Here is a 20,194-nt window from a genome sequence, read left to right as displayed (position 1 = left end):
AGTTAACCATTGATGACCAAATTTATCTGGAATTACATATTTCAATCAAATAAAACATTGAATTTTTAATATAGCTAATGTGCATCATCTGTAATCAGAAGGAATTTTGCTTTGAATGCCAGAATTTGAAGTTTCTATGTGTAGCTTTGTTGAAACTGCTGGGTGTCACAGCCAACAAAATTAAGGAGTACAATTTGTGTGGAATTCAGTGTCAATGCTTGTTCATACAGGTGGAATTATGTTGGCATGTAATGTTACTTAGAAAAGTGTTGTTTAAATATTGATACTAGGAAAACCTTCCATCATGTCCGAGATGGATGGTGCAGTTAGCAGGACACTATTACAGCATCAGCAAGCCAGTTCGAATCCATCACTGTCTGTAAGGCGATTGTACATTCTCCCCATGACCTGCGTGGGTTTTCCCCAGGTGCTCCAGTTTCTTTCCCACCCTCCAAAATATATTGGGTCACAGATTAATTGGATACAATTGGGTGACATGGGTCTCAATGGCCAGAATCTGCTTCTTCTGTCTTGTAAATACATTTTTTAAAATTAAAAAAAGTTTGTTGCAAAGAGGTTGTTTGGCCCACTGTACCCTTGCTCAGCAAAAATGGACTTTGTTCATCTAATTTGAGGTTTATGGAAGTGCTCAATTGAAAAATGTTAAATGAGGAGAGAGTTTTATTCCTCCATATTTTTAAACAGAGGGTTCAAAACCCCTGTTTCTTGATGAGTGAAGGAACCTTCTTGACTCCTTTCTAACTCTCCTACCTTAATCTGTGGATCATTGCTAAGGTTCCCTCTGCTTAGGTTGTTCCTTGTTATCTGTTCAGGCCTTTGTTTAATTTTTGTTTTAAAAAAGAAGTTACACCACCCTAACCAGCTCTTCCACATAATTTCCAGCCTTGACAATACACTTTTTTGCATCTTTCATCATGCTTTTGCGTGCTTCCTACAGTGATTTTAACAGTTCTCCATATTCTCACTTTGTTCCATTTTTTTTTACAGTTTGAATGAAAGCAAGTGTCTCAATTGCTTCCTAAACTATCTTAATTGGGTTTTTTCCGGGGGGCTCTAGTTTCCTCCCATCATTCAAAAGATACTGGGGTGTAGGTTAATAGGGTGTAAATTGGGTGTCTCTTGGGCTGAAATAGTTGTTACGGTATGTCTAAATTTTAAAAAAATTAAAATTATGCAACTTATAATCATATTGCAACTTATCACACTCATAATCATCTGATTGCACAGGTACAACCCGATAAAACTGCATTCTTCAGTCCTCAATGCAAAATATGCAGACACACAACCAGATATAACAAACAAACAGGCAAACAATACATATGCAGGACAAGTATTCATATATGCAAATAAATAAATAACTATTGTTTTGTAAATATTAGTCTTAGTGTGAACAATTCCTTTGATGTTCGGCATTCTCACTGCCCATAGAGTCTGATGGTGCTGTCTCTGAATCTCCTGTATCTCTTTCCTGATGGGAGTATCTGAAAGATGTTGTGGGCAGGGTGGTAGGGGACTTGTATGCTCTCTTCAGACAACAATCCCGGTAGATCATGCTGATGGGAGAGAGGGAGACCCCAGTGATCCTCTATGCCACTCTTATAGTCCTGTGGATTAACCGCCGATCCACTTCTCTGCAGCAACTGTACCACACTGTGATGCAGCCTGCCAGGATGCTCTCGATAGAGTTCACAGTTGCACCTTCCTGACAAGTGAGATGTTGTATGTCTTACCTTGAGGGATGTTTGAAGATGAACTTCAAGACCCCACTGTTGTACCACATTTCTTGTTCTTTCATGTATTGTGCGTACCCCTGAATTGTTTGATTTCTCCAATGTATTGCCTCACACTTCTCACGATTGAATTCTATTTCTACTGATATATCCACCTGTATTCCATCATTTCTTCTTTTATCAAGTGGAACAGTAATTTTGGTATAATTAGCACCCCCTCCCCACTGCATGTATCTCCACCAAACCTTTTTAACCCAATGATATTTTTCTTTTGAACATTGTGTTTTAAATGTGCCTTGTTGCTATCTCAAACTTCTTGCACTACCTGTGGAACTGTTGATGTAGGGCAGCATGGTTGGCCTAGCGGTTAGTGCCATGTCTTTACATTGCCAGCGATCGGGACTAGGATTTGAATCCCGTGTTGTCCGTAAGAAGTTTGTACGTTCTCCCTGTGTCTGCATGGGTTTTCCCCAGGGGCTCCAGTCTAGGTTAATTGAGTGTAAACTGGACTGCACGGACTCGTGGACCAAAAAAGGCCTGTACCGTTCTGTATGTCTAAATTTAAATTTTTTAAAAATACTATGTAGAGATTGACTTGTCTGGATAACACAATACTTTTATCTCTCTTCTCTTTGGCTTGGCTTCGCGGACGAAGATTTATGGAGGGGGTAAATGTCCACGTCAGCTGCAGGCTCGTTTGTGGCTGACAAGTCCGATGCGGGACAGGCAGACACGGTTGCAGCGGTTGCAGGGGAAAATTGGTGGGTTGGGGTTGGGTGTTGGGTTTTTCCTCCTTTGCCTTTTGTCAGTGAGGTGGGCTCTGCGGTCTTCTTCAAAGGAAGTTGCTGCCCGCCGAACTGTGAGGCGCCAAGATGCACGGTTTGAGGCGATATCAGCCCACTGGCGGTGGTCAATGTGGCAGGCACCAAGAGATTTCTTTAGGCAGTCCTTGTACCTTTTCTTTGGTCCACCTCTGTTACGGTGGCCAGTGGAGAGCTCGCCATATAACACGATCTTGGGAAGGCGATGGTCCTCCATTCTGGAGACGTGACCCACCCAGCGCAGCTGGATCTTCAGCAGCGTGGACTCGATGCTGTCGACCTCTGCCATCTCGAGTACTTCGACGTTAGGGATGAAAGCGCTCCAGTGAATGTTGAGGATAGAGCGGAGACAACGCTGGTGGAAGCGTTCTAGGAGCCGTAGGTGATGCCGGTAGAGGACCCATGATTCTATACACATGACAATAAGCAATTCACTTCTGTCATTGCATACATAATAATCCCCTCGTGCAACCCTGCTGACTGTCTGATTAATCCTGATCCACGCTACTCATTTTTCCCTTCAATTTGTACCAGCTGACAGATTTTTTTTTAATGTTTAAAAAATATGAATCATTTCTCATATTCTCGGAGTCATCACTTAATAAGAATAGACATGGATATTAAAATTCACTATCAACTTTGATGTGCTGGTAGAGTCTTTGGTAATCAGAGGAAAAGAGTATTTAAAGATCAAGTCATTAAACTTACCACAAAATTTGTGGTCAGACTTGCTGCAATGATCCCTCCCCTCCTTATATGCTTCTGAGATGAGGATTTCTCACAACAGACAGCACCAAAGCTCCGTTGATATCACTAAAACTTTCTCTACAAAATCCATGAAATCTACTGGTAGGAGAATATCAATATTAGCATCTTATCCCAAGCCCACTTAGCATCATATAAAGTAGGTGCAAGAGAAGTCATTCAATATTTTGGGACTGCATCATTATTCAAAACCAACATAGCTGATCAGTACCATATTTTTGCTTTCTCTCCAGGCTCCTTAATCCCTTTAGCCATAGGAGCTGCATTCAACTCCATTTTGAATATATCTAACAAACTGGGTTTAATAATTTTCTGTGGTAGGGAGTTCCACAAGATGACAATTCTGAGTGAACAGGTTTCTCCTCATTTCAACTAAATGATTGATCCCCCCCACCCCAACCTTATAGTGTGGCCCTTTGTTCTGGAGTTCCCCAACATTAGGAACATTGTTTTGCATCTAACCTATCTGGTCTTGTCAGCACTTTGTATTTCAATGACATCCCCTTTCATTCTCCTAAATTGAGTACAACCCTAATCTATCCTGTCTTTCTTCATTTGTTATTTCCACCATCCTAGGAATCAGTTTGCTCTCCCTCAATAGCAAGAATGGCCATCCTTTGATTGAAAAATCAAAACTGCACAGAATGCTGCAAGTGTGGGTTCACCAAGGCCCCATGCAGCAAGACCTCTATGCTTCCATATTTAAAAACCTCTTAAAATATAGGTCAACAAGCTATTTTCTTTCTTCAACACCTCTTGAATTGAATTCCAATGTTCAATGACTGATGCACCATGACATCCTGGACTCATTGTACCACTCACTATTCAAACTTTCTTTTTTGATGATAAAGGGGAATCTATCTTCATTCCATTCTTTCACAGTTATCCAAAGGTTACCTCTTGTATGTAACCTCATGACCAAATTTATTTTCCTTTAATTTTGACATGTGGTCAAATGCAAATGTAATCTTGGATGTCCTGTATTTACTTCATATATTAAGTACCTCTGTAATCTGGTTCCTTTCTACCATTGTTATAGGATAGCTGATGTTTTTCTTCTTTGGCTTGGCTTCGCGGACGAAGATTTATGGAGGGGTAATGTCCACGTCAGCTGTAGGCTCGTTTGTGGCTGACAAGTCCGATGCGGGACAGGCAGACACGGTTGCAGCGGTTGCAAGGGAAAATTGGTTGGTTGGGGTTGGGTTTTTCCTCCTTTGTGTTTTGTCAGTGAGGTGGGCTCTGCGGTCTTCTTCAAAGGAGGTTGCTGCCCGCCGAACTGTGAGGCGCCAAGATGCACGGTTGGAGGCGATATCAGCCCACTGGCGGTGGTCAATGTGGCAGGCACCAAGAGATTTCTTTAGGGAGTCCTTGTACCTCTTCTTTGGTGCACCTCTGTCTCGGTGGCCAGTGAAGAGCTCGCCATATAACACGATCTTGGGAAGGCGATGGTCCTCCATTCTGGAGACGTGACCCACCCAGCGCAGCTGGATCTTCAGCAGCGTGGACTCAATGCTGTCGGCCTCTGCCATCTCGAGTACTTCGACGTTAGGGATGAAAGCGCTCCAATAAATGTTGAGGATGGAGCGGAGACAACGCTGGTGGAAGCGTTCTAGGAGCCGTAGGTGGTGCCGGTAGAGGACCCATGATTCGGAGCCGAACAGGAGTGTGGGTATGACAACGGTTCTGTATACGCTTATCTTTGTGAGGTTTTTCAGTTGGTTGTTTTTCCAGACTCTTTTGTGTAGTCTTCCAAAGGCGCTATTTGCCTTGGCGAGTCTGTTGTCTATCTCGTTGTCGATCCTTGCATCCAATGAAATGGTGCAGCCGAGATAGGTAAACTGGTTGACCGTTTTGAGTTTTGTGTGCCCGATGAAGATGTGGGGGGGCTGGCTGATGGAGGACCTCAGTTTTCTTCAGGCTGACTTCCAGGCCAAACATTTTGGCAGTTTCCGCAAAACAGGACGTCAAGTGCTGAAGAGCTGGCTCTGGGATGTAGACATGCAGTAATATTTTATGTAAACAGACCATTTGGCCCAATACGTTCTTGCAAATTAGTAGGTATCCATCTGTATTGATCGTGTATTCCAGCACTTGTTCCCTGGTCTTCTCTTCTATGCAGAGCTGATTCAAATGCTTGTCAAGACACTTAACTGCTCTCAGCAACACTACTCATTCTATCCCTGTCTGAAAAATTTCTTGGGCATTTGATTTTATTGACAGAAAATTTGATAGAAAATACTTGTGGATCTAGGATGTGATAATGCATTTGATTTTTTGGAAAGGAAAATACAGCAAATGTGAAGTGTTGAGGTATCAGAGTTGCTCTTTTTCAATTCAAAGAAGAGGAGGTGCATTTGTCCCTGTATTCTGGCTAATGACTTTCTTAATATTACAATAGTAGTTGTCATTACATTATGATTTAGTGAGACCTTTGTGGAAGTAAGGTGCTGTGTTCCTTGTATTAAAACATTTGGTTTTTAGGTAAAGAATTTGCTTTTTTTGTGGTTGTATCTGCCCCAGTTCCAAGTTGAAATAATTCATATACAGTTTAGTAAATGTTTTAGAACTTGGTAAGTTTCTATTTTCATAGCAAAAAGAATCAATACTCAACATTTACTTATTAAAATTAGCTGGCAGCAATGTAGGAATTTATTACTATTGTAAATTTCAGTAAATATGTGCTAAAATATTCCAGACTTTCAAATATAGTTTGGTTCTGTAAGTATATAAACTTATTTGGGGGGGTGGAGGGGAAGAAGCTGACCTTGCACTATGTAGGTTGTGTTTACACTGTAGCCACTGGTCGTTATGTAGCTTTTTAACAGTACAATATGTTCATTGGCAATTGTTACTGTATTTTTCCTGTACTCAAAGAAATATTCAAAGGATGGCTTAAAATTAAATATTAAACATTAAACATTTCTGGGTCAGCATTGTTTTTTTTTTCCTTTTGGGCTTGACTGCTTTTGGCAATCATTTCTTATTATCTTTGTTCCAAATGTCCTAAGCTTAACATATCCTGCTGTAGTCCAGAGAAAAAGGCAGATAAAATCTTTGAAGTTTCATCATCATGGAAAATGGAAAAACAAGAACACATACAAGAATATACCCAAATTCAGATCCGCACACCAACTAGCTCAAATACAAGTACAGCACAACTGTGATTATCCAAAATGCTCAGGTCTGGGCCTATTTCAGAGAAACAATATTTTCAGATAACTGATCTTTTTTTTAAAAACAGCCCAGTAGCAACAGCCAGTCACTTGTAACAGTGTTGAAACAACAACAAACAAGGGAAGGCTTTTTAAGCATGAAAAAATGTTTAATTCTCACCAAAAAACAACCTGAATGAAATAAGATAAATCCAACAACAAAAGCTCGAAATTCTACTGAAATTGACCAAAATTCCAAAAAAAACCTCATCCTGTCAATTCAGCTTCGAAAAAAATTCAGATAACTGAGGATTTCCAATTGTTTTATTTACCTGAAGTTTGCTTAAAGGCAAAATGACATCATTTTGGCTTCAAAATTTTTCAGATAAATAACATAACATAACAATTTACAGCACGGAAACAGGCCATTAGGCCCTTCTAGTCCGCACCGAACCAAACACCCCTCTCTAGTCCCACCTCCCTGCACAATGCCCATAACCCTCCACCTTCTTCTCATCCATATACCTGTCCAACCTTTTCTTAAATAATACAATTGACTCCGCCGCCACTATTTCTCCCGGAAGCTCATTCCACACATCTACCACTCTCTGAGTAAAGAAGTTCCCCCTCATGTTACCTCTAAACCTCTGCCTCTTAATTCTTAACTCATGTCCTCTTGTTTTAATCTTTCCTCCTCTTAACGGAAATAGTCTATCCACATCCACTCTGTCTATCCCTTTCATAATCTTAAATACTTCTATCAAATCCCCTCTCAACCTTCTACGCTCCAAAGAATAAAGACCTAATCTGTCCAATCTCTCCCTATACTCTAGATGCTTAAACCCAGGTAACATTCTGGTAAACCTTCTCTGCACTCTCTCCACTCTGTTTATATCCTTCCTATAATTAGGCGACCAGAACTGCACACAGAACTCCAAATTAGGCTGCACCAACGTCTTATACAATCTCAACATCACCTCCCAACTCCTATATTCCATGCAATGATTGATAAAGGCCAGCATACTAAAAGCCTTCTTCACCACCCTATTCACGTGAGTTTCTACCTTCAGGGAACGATGTACCGTTACACCTAAATCTTTCTGCTCTTCTGTATTCATCAATGCTCTCCCATTTACCACGTATGTCCTGTTCTGATTCTTCTTACCAAAATGAAGCACCTCACACTTATCAGCATTAAATTCCATCTGCCATTTTTCAGCCCACTTTTCTAAGCAGCCCAAATCCCTCTGCAATCCTTGAAAACCTTCATTATCCACTATTCCACCTATCTTAGTATCGTCTGCATATTTACTAATCCAATTTACCACCCCATCATCTAGATCATTAATGTATATAACGAACAACAATGGGCCCAATACAGATCCTTGAGTCACACCACTGGTCACCGGCCTCCAACCTGACAGACAATTATCCACTACCACTCTCTGGCCTCTCCCTTTCAGCCAATGTTCAATCCATTTGACTATCTCAAAATTTATACCTAAAGACTGCACCTTCTTAACTAACCTTCCATGTGGTACCTTATCGAAGGCCTTACTGAAGTCCATATAGACAACATCCACTGCGCTACCCTCATCCACATTCCTAGTCACCTCTTCAAAAAATTCAATCAGATTGGTCAAACATGACCTTCCTCCCACAAATCCATGTTGAGTGCTCCTGATCAGACCCTGTCTATCCAGATGTTTATAAGTACTATCTCTAAGAATTTTCTCCATTAATTTACCTACCACAGATGTCAAACTTACAGGCCGATAGTTGCCAGGCTTCCTCCTTGAACCCTTTTTAAATAACGGAACCACATGCGCAATGCGCCAATCCTCCGGCACTATCCCCATATCTAATGACATTTGGAAAATTACTGCCAGAGCCTCTGCTATTTCCTCCTTCACTTCTCTCAATGTCCTGGGGAAGATCCCGTCTGGTCCCGGAGACTTATCCACCTTTATATTCTTCAAAAGCCCTAAAACTACATCTTTTGTAATCTCTATATCCCCCATATTTACCCAATTTGCTTTTTTTTTTATCTCACATCTCCCAATATCCTTCTCCTTAGTGAATACCGAAGAAAAGAAACTGTTCAATATCTTCCCCCATTTCTCTAGGCTCCACACACAGTTTTCCGCTCTGATTCTCTAAGGGACCAATTTTGTCTCTAGCTTTCCTTTTACCATTAACATATTTGTAGAACTCTTTTGGATTAGTTTTCACCCGGCTTGCTATAGTTTCCTCGTACCTTCTTTTAGCTTTCCTAATTCCTCTCTTAAGATTCCTCTTACATTCAATGTATCTTTCAAGCATCCCCTTAACTCCATGCTTCTTATATCTAATGTATGCCTCCCTTTTTCTTCGAACCAAGTTTCCAATATTCCTTGAAAACCACGGCTCTCTCAAACCTTTTGCCCCTCCTTTTAACCTAACAGGAACATAAAGCTTTTGCACTCTCAAAATCTGATCTTTAAAAGACTTCCATCTCTCTACTACATCCTGGCCATAAAACAAATTGTCCCAATGCACACCCTGCAAGTCCTTTCGCATCTCCTCAAATCTAGCTTTTCCCCAATCAAAAACCTCAACCCTTGGCCCTGACTTCTCTCTTTCCATAATGACATTGAAGCTGATGGCATTATGATCACTGGACCCTAAGTGCTCGCCAACACTAACCTCCGTCACTTGACCCATCCCATTTGCCAACAGTAGATCTAACACTGCTCCTTCTCTGGTTGGCACCTCTACATATTGTTGTAAAAAACTATCTTGCACACATTTCACAAACTCTAACCCATCCAGCCCTTTCACAGAATGTGTTTCCCAATCTATATGTGGAAAATTAAAATATGTGGAAATCCTCAAATATCCCCAAAAAATAAATTTTTTTTTTGGAGCCAAACAGATGTCACTTCCAGATCCAAAAAAATTTTGTGTAACTGAGGATTTTGAATAATTGGAGTTGTACTGTATATGGAGTTTCATACTTAATAGCCAGCAGTAAGTTCTAGAGACAATGCAATGCTGTAACAGCGCCAGTGACCGGAGTTCAAATCTGGCACTGTCTATCTAGTAAGGAGTTTGTAAGTTCTCCCTGTGTCTGCATGGGTTTCCTCCAGGTGCTCTGGTTTCCTCCCACCATACAAAATGTACGGGGTGGGGGGGGGGGGGCATGGGCATGTGGGCCGAAAGGGCCTGTTCGCTGCATGTCAAAAAGGTTATTTCAATGCTCAACTGTCCCTTCCCCATTCCTTAGAGAATATTTTACGAAACTTAAGTTTGGTTTATTCCTCTGATAATCTTGAATGGGGTGTATTTACTGGTGTAAAAGTCGACCTGAGTTCACAGATAACAGATCAACAGTTGAAAATGCCTATACGCGCAGACTCGAAGCGCCGATATGGCCTGTTTCCACGCTGTAAACTATTATATGATTATAAATGTTGCGATGAGGAAATTAATGCATTAGGATGACTGAACTATTTGTAGACATGGAGTGCTAGAATTCTTATCAATTTTTTAATTGTTTCTTTCTCTCATGCATTCACAGTTTCAGGGTACAACTAAAAATAAACACAAGGAAACACAGTGTGTTTGCATACAGTTCTCTCTGATTTTTTTTGTTAGTCGTTCTGTTTGTTGTCAATAGTTTTATTTTCTTTCCCTTTAAAATTGCTTCTGCTTCCTAATGGGCATCCTCATAGGATCTCATCAGTATCTGTACTGTTGATGTTGAAACCAGCGAAGGAGGTGTGGTTCACCCTTATAACGAAAGGGCAATGCTTCTTGACTGTAGGTGTGTCACGGGAGATGGTGAGATGTAATTTCACAGAGTGGATGTGCAGAATCAGCTGAGTGAGTGCAAATGCGAGTGGTCAAGTTGTTGGGCTATCGTTGCAGAACATTAAAATTCGCAACCGAACCGCGACGCCCCGCAGATCAGCACCTGCTTGAGGGACAAGTAACATCTCACTCTTACAGTATTACTTTAATTCATTGTGTTTTTGTTTAGAAATAACTTGGACTTCTGCTGCTGCTTTGGTATTTTGGATTCTAGTGTGAATTTCAGCCCCTCAAAAATAGTATGTAATAGTTGACCCCATAAATTTAACATCAAAAAATGGTCTAGAAAATTCAAACTTTTACTCCATATACAATATGTTATTAAAACCTTTCTACAAACTACAAGTTGAATTCAAATTGATAAGAGACTGTGCAAAGAATTTTACTGCTGCCAATATGATACTCGTTGTGAAAGGTAAATCAATTGTTTCTTCCTGCATCATTACAAATAGTCTATATCAATTATCATTGTAAATAGTTTCCTATCAATTAAGAACACCAGAGTCATATTTTTTTTTACTGTGACTTCCTGCAGCAGAGAATAATGTTAAACTGTTAACTACAGTCCTTTTCTCCAATCGAATGTTCCCAAAGCAAAGTGAAATTTGAGGCTTTTTATTCCTCTGAGAGTTGGATTAAAGCTATAGCTGGGGTTGATCTTTCTGTCAGCTGTTGTGGCTTGTAAATGAAAGGAATTGCTTTGAATTTCAAACAGCTAACAAAAAATGAGATGTGTGAGGTTAGTCAAGCCCAGGTTAAAGTTCAATATATTTTGTTCAATATTGCACATAATTTAGGACAATGGTTTCCAAACTTTCTCGGACTGCCGTCCCCTTGGCTCCCAGCCCACATCCCTAGTGCCCCCCACCCCAACCACCCTCCTTCCCACATACAACAAACACACACCTCTTTCTTGGTATTAGGTCTTCTGCAAATTTAAAACACCAACTAATCTAACATTATAAACAAATGTATGTATTTCACAAATAAAACTTATAGTAAACCAATTTTCACTCACTGCCCTGGGCAGTCACTGTCCCGGCATTCCTGTCTTGGATGGTCAGTCACCATTTCCTGGCTGCCACCATCCCGGGTAGTTAATGTCCCGGGTGGTTGGTCAATGTCCCAAGTGATCACCATCTGGGCTGTCACCCTCCCCCCCCCCCCCCCACCCCTTTCATCTGACAGCACAAGATGAGCGCTACGGGCTGAGTTTATCAAAAATGTTTGGATTGCCCCCTTTTTCCTTGCTCTCCCAGACTGCCCGTTTATCCTTACCACCCTTGGCACTCCCCTAGTAGCCTCACCGCCCCCTCTTTGGGAATGACTGATTTAGGAGGTAAATTTATGGAAGTATCTGGCACAGAAGTATACCATTCAACTGAATTCTGTTCATTTGGCTAAAAACATTAACCATGCTAATTTGATTTTCTTGCAATTGGATCATAGCCTTAACTGCTATGGCACTTTTTAAATGTGTATTCATGGCATTTTTAGGCAATGCATTTCAGACTTTTGTGATCATTTGGTTGCAAATCTTCAAATATTTGTTTTATTATTTTGTTATTGGCTTTTCAGTAAAAGAAATAGTAGCAGTTTGAAGATGTGTAGCTAAGAGGCAGTCTTCAAGATTGACTCCACATCCCATGAACCTTGTGACATCATTTTCAGATAAGGATGTGGAGACCTGAGTATCATCATCTCCTAACCCATAATTGAAAATTTCATAACTGAATAAAAGCACCAATGGAGGCAAGATTACAGAATGTACTTTGGACAAGATTCCATTTTTCATTTATTCATTCATGGATTTGAATGTTGCTGGAGAAGAAATGCAGTAGAATAATTCAACATAATCTGGAGCCTCCTGCTATATTATATTATCTTAAAATACCATCAAACCAGGATGCCTCAAAAAAAAATGAGGAATCAAACGTGAATTTGCTATAATTAGCAGTACTTTTTTTTATTAGCAGCTTAGTGCAGTATTTCCGTAACACAGGGTCAAACAAAAGCTCTTCTGGCCTGATCAATTGAGAATTGTCAGGTTGCTACAATAATAGAGCATGGAAAAGGATCCTTTGCCCCAACAAATCCATACTAACAATCAAAATTCCATTGAGAGAAATATCTTTGTCTATTGTCACGTGTACTAATATGTAGTGATAACATTCATTTTGCAAATAAGCCAGCTAGACACCTTGTGGATGATGGTACTCTGGTTTCCATGCTCATACCCGACAGGATACTATCAATGGCTTTGTGTCAATCTGGTGGATCAGCACAGGTCACTGGACATGTTAACTCTTAGGAATCCCACACCACTCCCATTTTTTCCCACCGAAATTCACATCAACTAATTAACTTACGAAGCACAGGAAAATAAACTAATGCAGGAAAATTGTGTTTTATATATACTAGTAACATTGGACAACTTACCTTAACTGGCAAGGAATGGAGGAACATAGACTATGTGCAGTCTAATGGAATTACTTAAAGTTTGCGTCCTGGTTGTCATAGATATTGTGGCTGAAGTTCCTATGATGTACTATTCTATATGTAGATGGGAAAAAAGGTCAGCGTGATAGTCCATAGGGCCCTTTTTCTGTGCTAGAATGGGAGTGGACCAGGAGTAATCCACCAAGCCTTTCAAGCCTGCCCCACATTCAGTATGATCATGGGTAATCTATGGTGAACTCTGTTCTGGCCACTGTAATCCTCAATTCCTTGAATTTTCAAAAAAATATCTCCAATTTGAATATTTCTAATGATTTTTCCTCCTCTCTCTTCTGTTGCAGAGAATTCCAGAGTTTCAATATACTCTGAGAAAATACATTTTCTATGCACCTTGGTTTAAAATGACCATGCCCCTTATTTTACAACTACAATCCTATTTCATGACTTGCCATTTGTGAAAACAACTCAATGTCAAGCCCCCTTAGGATCTTGTATATTTAAATCATAGATTGTATTGGAGCCAAAATTGGCTACACATTCATGAGTATTACAGGGAATAGAGCAGGATATGAATTGGATTGGCAGTCAAAGCCAACTCAGTCCTCTACCATGCCCCTTACAGTCCAAGAACATGTAGTCTCCAAGTGTATGCACTCTTCATCTGCAAGGCATTTTCTCTGATGGACATGGCTCATGGACGAGACAAGTCTGGGAAGAAAAAGGGATGGGATTCAAGAATCTGTTTATGGAAGAAAGGAATAGAAGGTGTTGGGGGTGGGGGGGGATGCCTTGAAGTGCAAAGTCATTGACGTAAAGGCTGAGGGCTTACTTCTTTAAGGAACTGGCTGCAGCTCCACTGTGCGGCATGTCAGAGAAAACTTTTGTTTCTCTTTCCACGGGAGCTACTTGGTCTGTGTTGTTTTTCTAGCATTTTCTGCCATGACATCATGACAATAGTTTCTCAGGACAATGTCCTTTAACCAAATCATCTTTTACCTTTTCCATCATGAATGCAGAAGAGTGGTCTTTGGATAGTATACCATTCACAACTGATCATAATGAAGCAATCTATACTTGTACACTTTCAAGCATGGGCCTGACAGTTATTACACTCAAGTAGGTTTCATTACTAATTACTCATTGTGTTAGTAACTAAACACAGCAGAGGACCTCGGAAGCACAGGCAGCCTGCTGTGCTCACAGAACCACAACAATGGCCTTGAAGTCTACCCCAAGGCTCAGCTTCCAACTGTTATTGGGCCATTAAATGTTTAAATGCCTTTGATAATCACACATTAATTTCACTCTTTTTTAATTGTTTTATATATAGCTAATACACAATAAAAAAACAGCAAAATTCTAGAACTAAAATGTGCAGGTTTAAGGTGAGCGGGCGAAAATTTAAAGATGATAGGATGGGTTTTTTCACATGGGGGTGAAAAAGTTACTAGAGGAGGTGGTGGAGGAAAATACTATTGCAATGGTTAAAAGGCATTTGGATAAGGAAGATGTAGAAAAATAGTCTAAAAGTTGGCAAATGGGTTCAGCGTGGATATATATCGCAGACAGTATGGATGGTAAGGACCCTAAGGGGCTGTTTCTGTGATATAGCTTTCAATAATTCTAGCAAATTCTACAAAATTGTGGTGCTATTTTGTGAACATTAAAAATCCAATAAAGAAATTTTGTTTTAAATAAAAACAATAAATAGTGGAAATTGTGTCGGGGAGCATCAATCGAAAAATAGTTAACTTTTCCAATCATTCACTTTAATGAAAGTTTGTCATCCTTCACTTTTTTTTCTCTCTCTATGATTGCTGTCTGAACTGTTGTAAATTTCTAGCATTTTCTGTTTTATTTTAATTCATGTATTCTTGTTTTAGAAAAGCAAGCTGTTCTTGCTGATATTCTGCAATGTTTCCACCATAACAAAAAAATCACCTGTTTGTGCATTTGCTGCCTGTAAAATGCTTGTTGTGTTTGCTTACTCTATGTTATAGGTAGTTTGTGTAAAAGTACTTCAGGTTGTTTGTCGCATGTGAATAAAATCTTTAATCCAAGACTTTTTGTTGACATTGGTATAAAATGTTATATCAATAAATGCATCTGGATCAGCAATGAATGCATTAGTGTGCAGTTTTGGTCCGTGTGATGAATTGTATGATTCTTGGGGAAAATATTGAAATCTGTTGCCATAGTTTTGGTATGGAATTCCACTCATTCCTGAGAAAGAAGTGTGCCTCATACACAGTATTATGATAAATACATTTCTGCATGGGATGATCTGATCCAATGTTATCAAATAGAATCATTTGATTTTTTTTCCACTTGTTTTAAATCCAGATTGTGCCGCTACCTTGCAAAACTGAAAGTTTCCCTATGCAAAATATTTACAGTAAAAAAGACATTCTTTTGTACTCACAAAACTGTTCGCAAATGAAATCCAATTTTCCTGCAAAACCTATCCAGTTAATTGTGCCCTACTTAGCTTTTTTTTAAATTTCAGTACATTTTGCTGACCTATTCTGATCCATAATCATTGAGCATGCTCTCACTTACCATTGTTCTTTCTTGCTATGAAGCTCATAACTGTTGATAGTTTTAAGATCACCAGTATATGTTCTTGATCCCTAAAGTTTGAAAGTTGATCCTCAATCTTTCAAACTTTAGGGTTGGTGGGAGTTGGGAGCATGATAAATAATGTGTTTTGTTGCCTGATATTTATATGGTGCACACTTTATGGTTGTATATTCTTTTGACCAAACCAAGTAATCTCGTGTTGAAGAACATTCTATTCTTTTATTGATATGAACTGGGGGTGATGCATTATTTATACTCTCGGGATAATATTTCCTTTCAATTTGTTTCGATTGTGTATTTCATGTTTAAAGGCAGTTTAATTTTTATAAGAAACACTTAACAGATTTCTCTTTTTTGCAGCTTCTATCATGGGTTGTATAAAGAGCAAGGTGGACAAAGAGCCAGCTATGAAATATAAGCCAGGTGACACGACTGGAACTATTGCCACAAATATAACTCAATATGGTCCTGATCCCACCCAACTGACACAATCACCAGCATCAAAAGGACAATCTAGTAACTTCAACAAACATTCCATTACCCCCTTCGGTGGGTCAGCTGGCATGGCCCCATTTGGAGGCGCTTCTTCATCACTTACTGCTGTTCCTACCCAGTACAAAAGTAGTGTTACAAGTGAGTAACAACATCAGCTTTGGAGTATGTGATCTTTTCGACGTTTAAAATGTTCAACAATTGAGGAGCTCTGCAGGAGTAATTTAAGAGCTAACATTTTTAATCTGATATCTTCTAAAGTTCCACTCCTATATATAGTCACTTTTAGAATCAGATGATAAAGCATCCATTGTTGGAAAAGTGAGCTTTCATCATTGCATACGGAGACTTTTTTTTAATAAAATTGTGATTCATTCAAATTGAATAAAGAAAATTATCTAGGGATAATTAACCAATAATTTTCTGTTGCTTGTATATCATAAGATGTGCCTTTTGAGTAGGATGAAAACAGGTCTTTGGTTGCTAAACTTTCATGGGTAAATATTTTTGGTGTTGAAATCCAGAATCATACAGAAACTGTTACCCATTTTTAATTTGTATGATACTCCAGCCATGCAATAAATTGGCTCCACTCAGTGCAAATGGGCATTATCTAAATTCAAAGAATGTTGCACCTTGGGTACTTGAAAGTTGTTCCTTTCCTGGCAACATATTGGTGAGTCTTGTTTTCCTTTTGTTTAATAGTAGAAAACAAAATAAAATTGTATGTTCCCTATTTTAATGGTCGTTTTACATATTTTATTTCTGTGTTATTTGTCTGTAATATAACTACATACTTCTCACCATTGTGTGTAACAAATGTGGTGGTATAATTATTACTTCACTGGCAGATGTTTTATATTCTGAGATGACACCCAGTGCTAAACTGCCAAATTAGAAATACCACATAAAGTAATTATATGTACCAATATATTGTGAATAAAACTATGGCACAACAGAAATTTGTTTTTTGTGTTGAGTAACTTTGGAACAAAGACCACTTTGGGTGTACTTATTGTGTACTTGTACAAAAGTAGTGTAAGTGGGAGCAAAATACACTATGCTGGTAGAACTCAGAGATTCAAGCAACATCAGAAAAATAATGCTTGACATTTCAGGTCAGAACCTTTCAACTCTTGTCAGGCTACCCTTTTACTAAATAATCCTATTAGTCATTGTAATACTTTGCATAAGTACGTTTGACCATGTACTCAAACAATACCTTAATCCAAACCATATTTTTTGCTGCCACAAGATCCCGGAGGGCTTGTGTGTAGCCAGTGGTGTGTTTCTTTTTTCAAGAAGGAAAATGGGAATATTCGAAAAATCCTAGGCTTGTTACTCTCACATCAGCAATGGGGAAGCTACTGGGGAGGATGTTTAAGGATAGGGATTTGCAGGCTTTTGGAAAGACAGGGCCAGTTTGGGGACAGTTAAAATAACTTTGGGCAGGTCATGTTTTACAAACTTGATTGAGTCTTTTGAGGAGGTAATGAGGGTAGGACATGGATATTGTATATGTAGATTTTAGTATTGTAGCCGCACACTACTTGAAGAAAGACACACACGGGTGTAGTGAAGTATAGCTCTGTGTTTTATTGGGGCCGAAGCCCGGCTTTTATACTGTTGGTGTTCCCGCCGTTTGCCCCATCAACTAACATCACCACCCGCATAACAATTGCAGGTTTCCCGCATGTGAGTCCCCTTCTTGCACTACAATGCCGCCTTCCCCGTGTGCTATTCCCTAGCTGTGGGCTGTTCAGTGGGGGCCAGCGCCATGTTGGGAATGCTGACCCCTATATTGCCTCCAGTTCACTTGCTGGGACTGATGTCGCTACATGGCCTGCTGGCTCCTGGTTGTGCGCACTGCCCAGAGCGCCGGCCTGATTGCCACCACAGTGCGCCGCTACATGACCCACCTAGCCCCCCCCCCCTCAAAACTGGCGGTTTTGTCTTTGATTCACGAAGGGAGTGTTTCTCGTCTTTCGGGGTCTGCCCCTCTTGTGTGCTACTGGTGCCTCGGCGGGGCGTGTCGGATCCAGGTATGCCAGCTTCATCCTGTCCATAGTGAAGTCTTCGGTCTTACTTCCGACCTCCAATTTGAATGTGGCACTGTTGTTTCGTACGACCCATAATGGACCTTCATACGAACTCTGTAGCAGTGGATGGTGAGGACTCCTACGGATGAAAACATACTCACAGTCCTGCAGGTCTTTGGGTATGTTGGTCTTTGTCCATGCCTGGTCGGTGGTGTTAGGGCCAGGTTGCCGACTTTTTCCCATAGCCTGCGGAGGAGTGCTGCTGTGTCATCCAGTTGCTTGTCTGGGTCGGTGCCAATTCCCCGGGGACCACCAGTGGAGCTCCGTACACAGGCTCTGCGGAAGAGTTATTGAAATCCTCCTTGGGCGCATTGTGGATCCCCAACAGTGCCCATGGTAGCTCATCCACCCAGTTAGGTCCTTGCAGTCTGGCCAAGAGTGCAGACTTGAGCTGTATTTGGAAGCGTTCCACCAGCTCGTTCAATTGTGGGTGATAGATTGTAGTGTGGTTTAGCTGAGTGCCCCACTGCCTCGTGAGGTTGGACTAGAGGTGAATTGGGCCCCTCTGTCCAATGTGATGTGAGATGGTATGCCGAATCGTCCTACCCAAGAGGAGATGAGGACTCTGGCACAGGAGGATGTGGTGTCTGCCATTGGGACTGCTTGCCACCTGGTGAAGTGGTCGACCATTGTAAACAAGTAGCGAAGCCCCTGGGATACTGGTAGGGGTCCCACAATGTCCGCGTGATGTGGTCAAATCTCACTCCGCGGGCTCGAAATGCCGTGGTGGGGTCTTGGTGTGCCACTGCACCTTGGCTCTCTGGCACTGCGTACATGCCTTTGCCCACCTGCTGACTTGTATTTGGAGACCATGCCACACATACTTGCTGGCCACCAGCCAGACCATGGATGGAATTGAAAATCTCCATGCCACAGGAGTGATGGGTCTGACCTGTCCATTGGCCACGTCACACAGGAGGGTGGTATTACCTGCGCCGACCAGAATGTTCTGGAGTTGCAGACCCGAAATGGCTATCCTATTCTGGGGCATCTCCTGGTCATCTTGTTATTACCTTTGCCAGTGCCACGAAATCCACTCCCTTTGATAACACATGGATGGTCTGCCTGAACAGTGCATCTGCCACCACATTGTCTTTGCCTGAGACGTGTTGCACATCCATGGAGTACTTGGAGATATTCGACAGATGACTCTGTTGGCGAGCTGACCAAGGGTCTGAGATTTTGGCCAGGGTAAAGGTCTGGGGTTTGTGGTTAGTGAAGGCCATAAAAGTCCCACCCTTGAGGAAGTATTGGAAGTGGCAGATGGCTAAGTACAGCACCATAGCTCTCTGTCGAAAGCACAGTACTTCAGTTCCGGAGGTCACAGATGCTGACGGAAGAAAGCCAGCGGCTGCCAGCTCCCTCTGATCTGCTACTCCAGAACTCCGCTGATTGGCTGCCCTGGGGTGTGCCAAAAGAGTGACGCCCATCAGTGCTTCCTTGGCCTTTACGAAGGCCTCTGCTGACTCTCTGTCCCAGGTTATGTCCTTGGCTTTGTCCGCCATGCAGGTGAATAAGGGTCGCATGATTCTGGCTGCTGAGGGGATGAAAGTTGATCATCCTCACAAACTCCTGCAGTCCCTTGGCTTTGCTGGGCCGAGGAAACTTTCAGATGGCTTCCACCTTACTGAGTAGTGGTGTGGCCCCTTTCTTGGTTATCCTATGGCCTAGGAAGCCCATGGACTCCAACCAGAACTGGAATTTGGCTGGGTTGGTCATCAGTCCAAACTCACTCAAACAGGTGTAGAGGTTGTGGAGGTGCACCAAGTGTTCTTGCTGGTCTTTGCTTGCCACCAGGATGTTGTCGAGGTAGACGAAAGTGCTGTCCAGGTCTCAGCCCACCACATCCGTCAGCCGCTGGAAGGTTTGCACAGCATTCTTTAGCCGAACAGCATGCATAAGAATTCGAACAAGCCGAACGGGGTGATGATGGCGGTCTTGGGGATGTAATTAGGCTGTACCGGAATCTGATGGTATCCCTGCACGAGGTTCACTTTAGAGAAAATCGTTGCCCCATGCAGGTTGGCTGCAAAGTCCTGTATGTTGGCACGGGTAGCGATCCGGCGAAGTGGCCTCGTTAAACCGGAGGTAGTCGCCGCACAGTCTCCAACCCCCATGTGCAGGGGAGAAGCCTATGGGCTGTCTGACCGCTGTACTATGCCCAGTTCTTTCAGCTTTTTGAACTCCTCCTTAGCTAGTTGGAGCTTCTCTGGGGGTAGTTGTCT

The 20,194-nt window shown here is 41.3% G+C and overlaps 1 protein-coding gene across 1 annotated transcript in view; it reads left to right on the top strand.

Moving 5' to 3' along the window:
• The window catches only part of yes1 (YES proto-oncogene 1, Src family tyrosine kinase), a 64,993-nt gene that overhangs the window by 12,668 nt on the left and 32,131 nt on the right, over window positions 1–20,194 (top strand). Inside the window, exon 2 of the mRNA XM_069921714.1 lies at window positions 15,739–16,011. Coding sequence (XP_069777815.1) covers window positions 15,747–16,011 — 265 coding nt within the window. The 5' untranslated portion in view covers window positions 15,739–15,746. The remainder of the gene's footprint in view (window positions 1–15,738; window positions 16,012–20,194) is intronic.

Source organism: Narcine bancroftii, chromosome 2, assembly GCF_036971445.1.
Source record: "Narcine bancroftii isolate sNarBan1 chromosome 2, sNarBan1.hap1, whole genome shotgun sequence".
NCBI classification, from domain to species: Eukaryota; Metazoa; Chordata; class Chondrichthyes; order Torpediniformes; family Narcinidae; genus Narcine; species Narcine bancroftii.
Note: the sequence above shows the minus strand (reverse complement) of the source record. Positions and strands in the feature narration are given on the sequence as shown.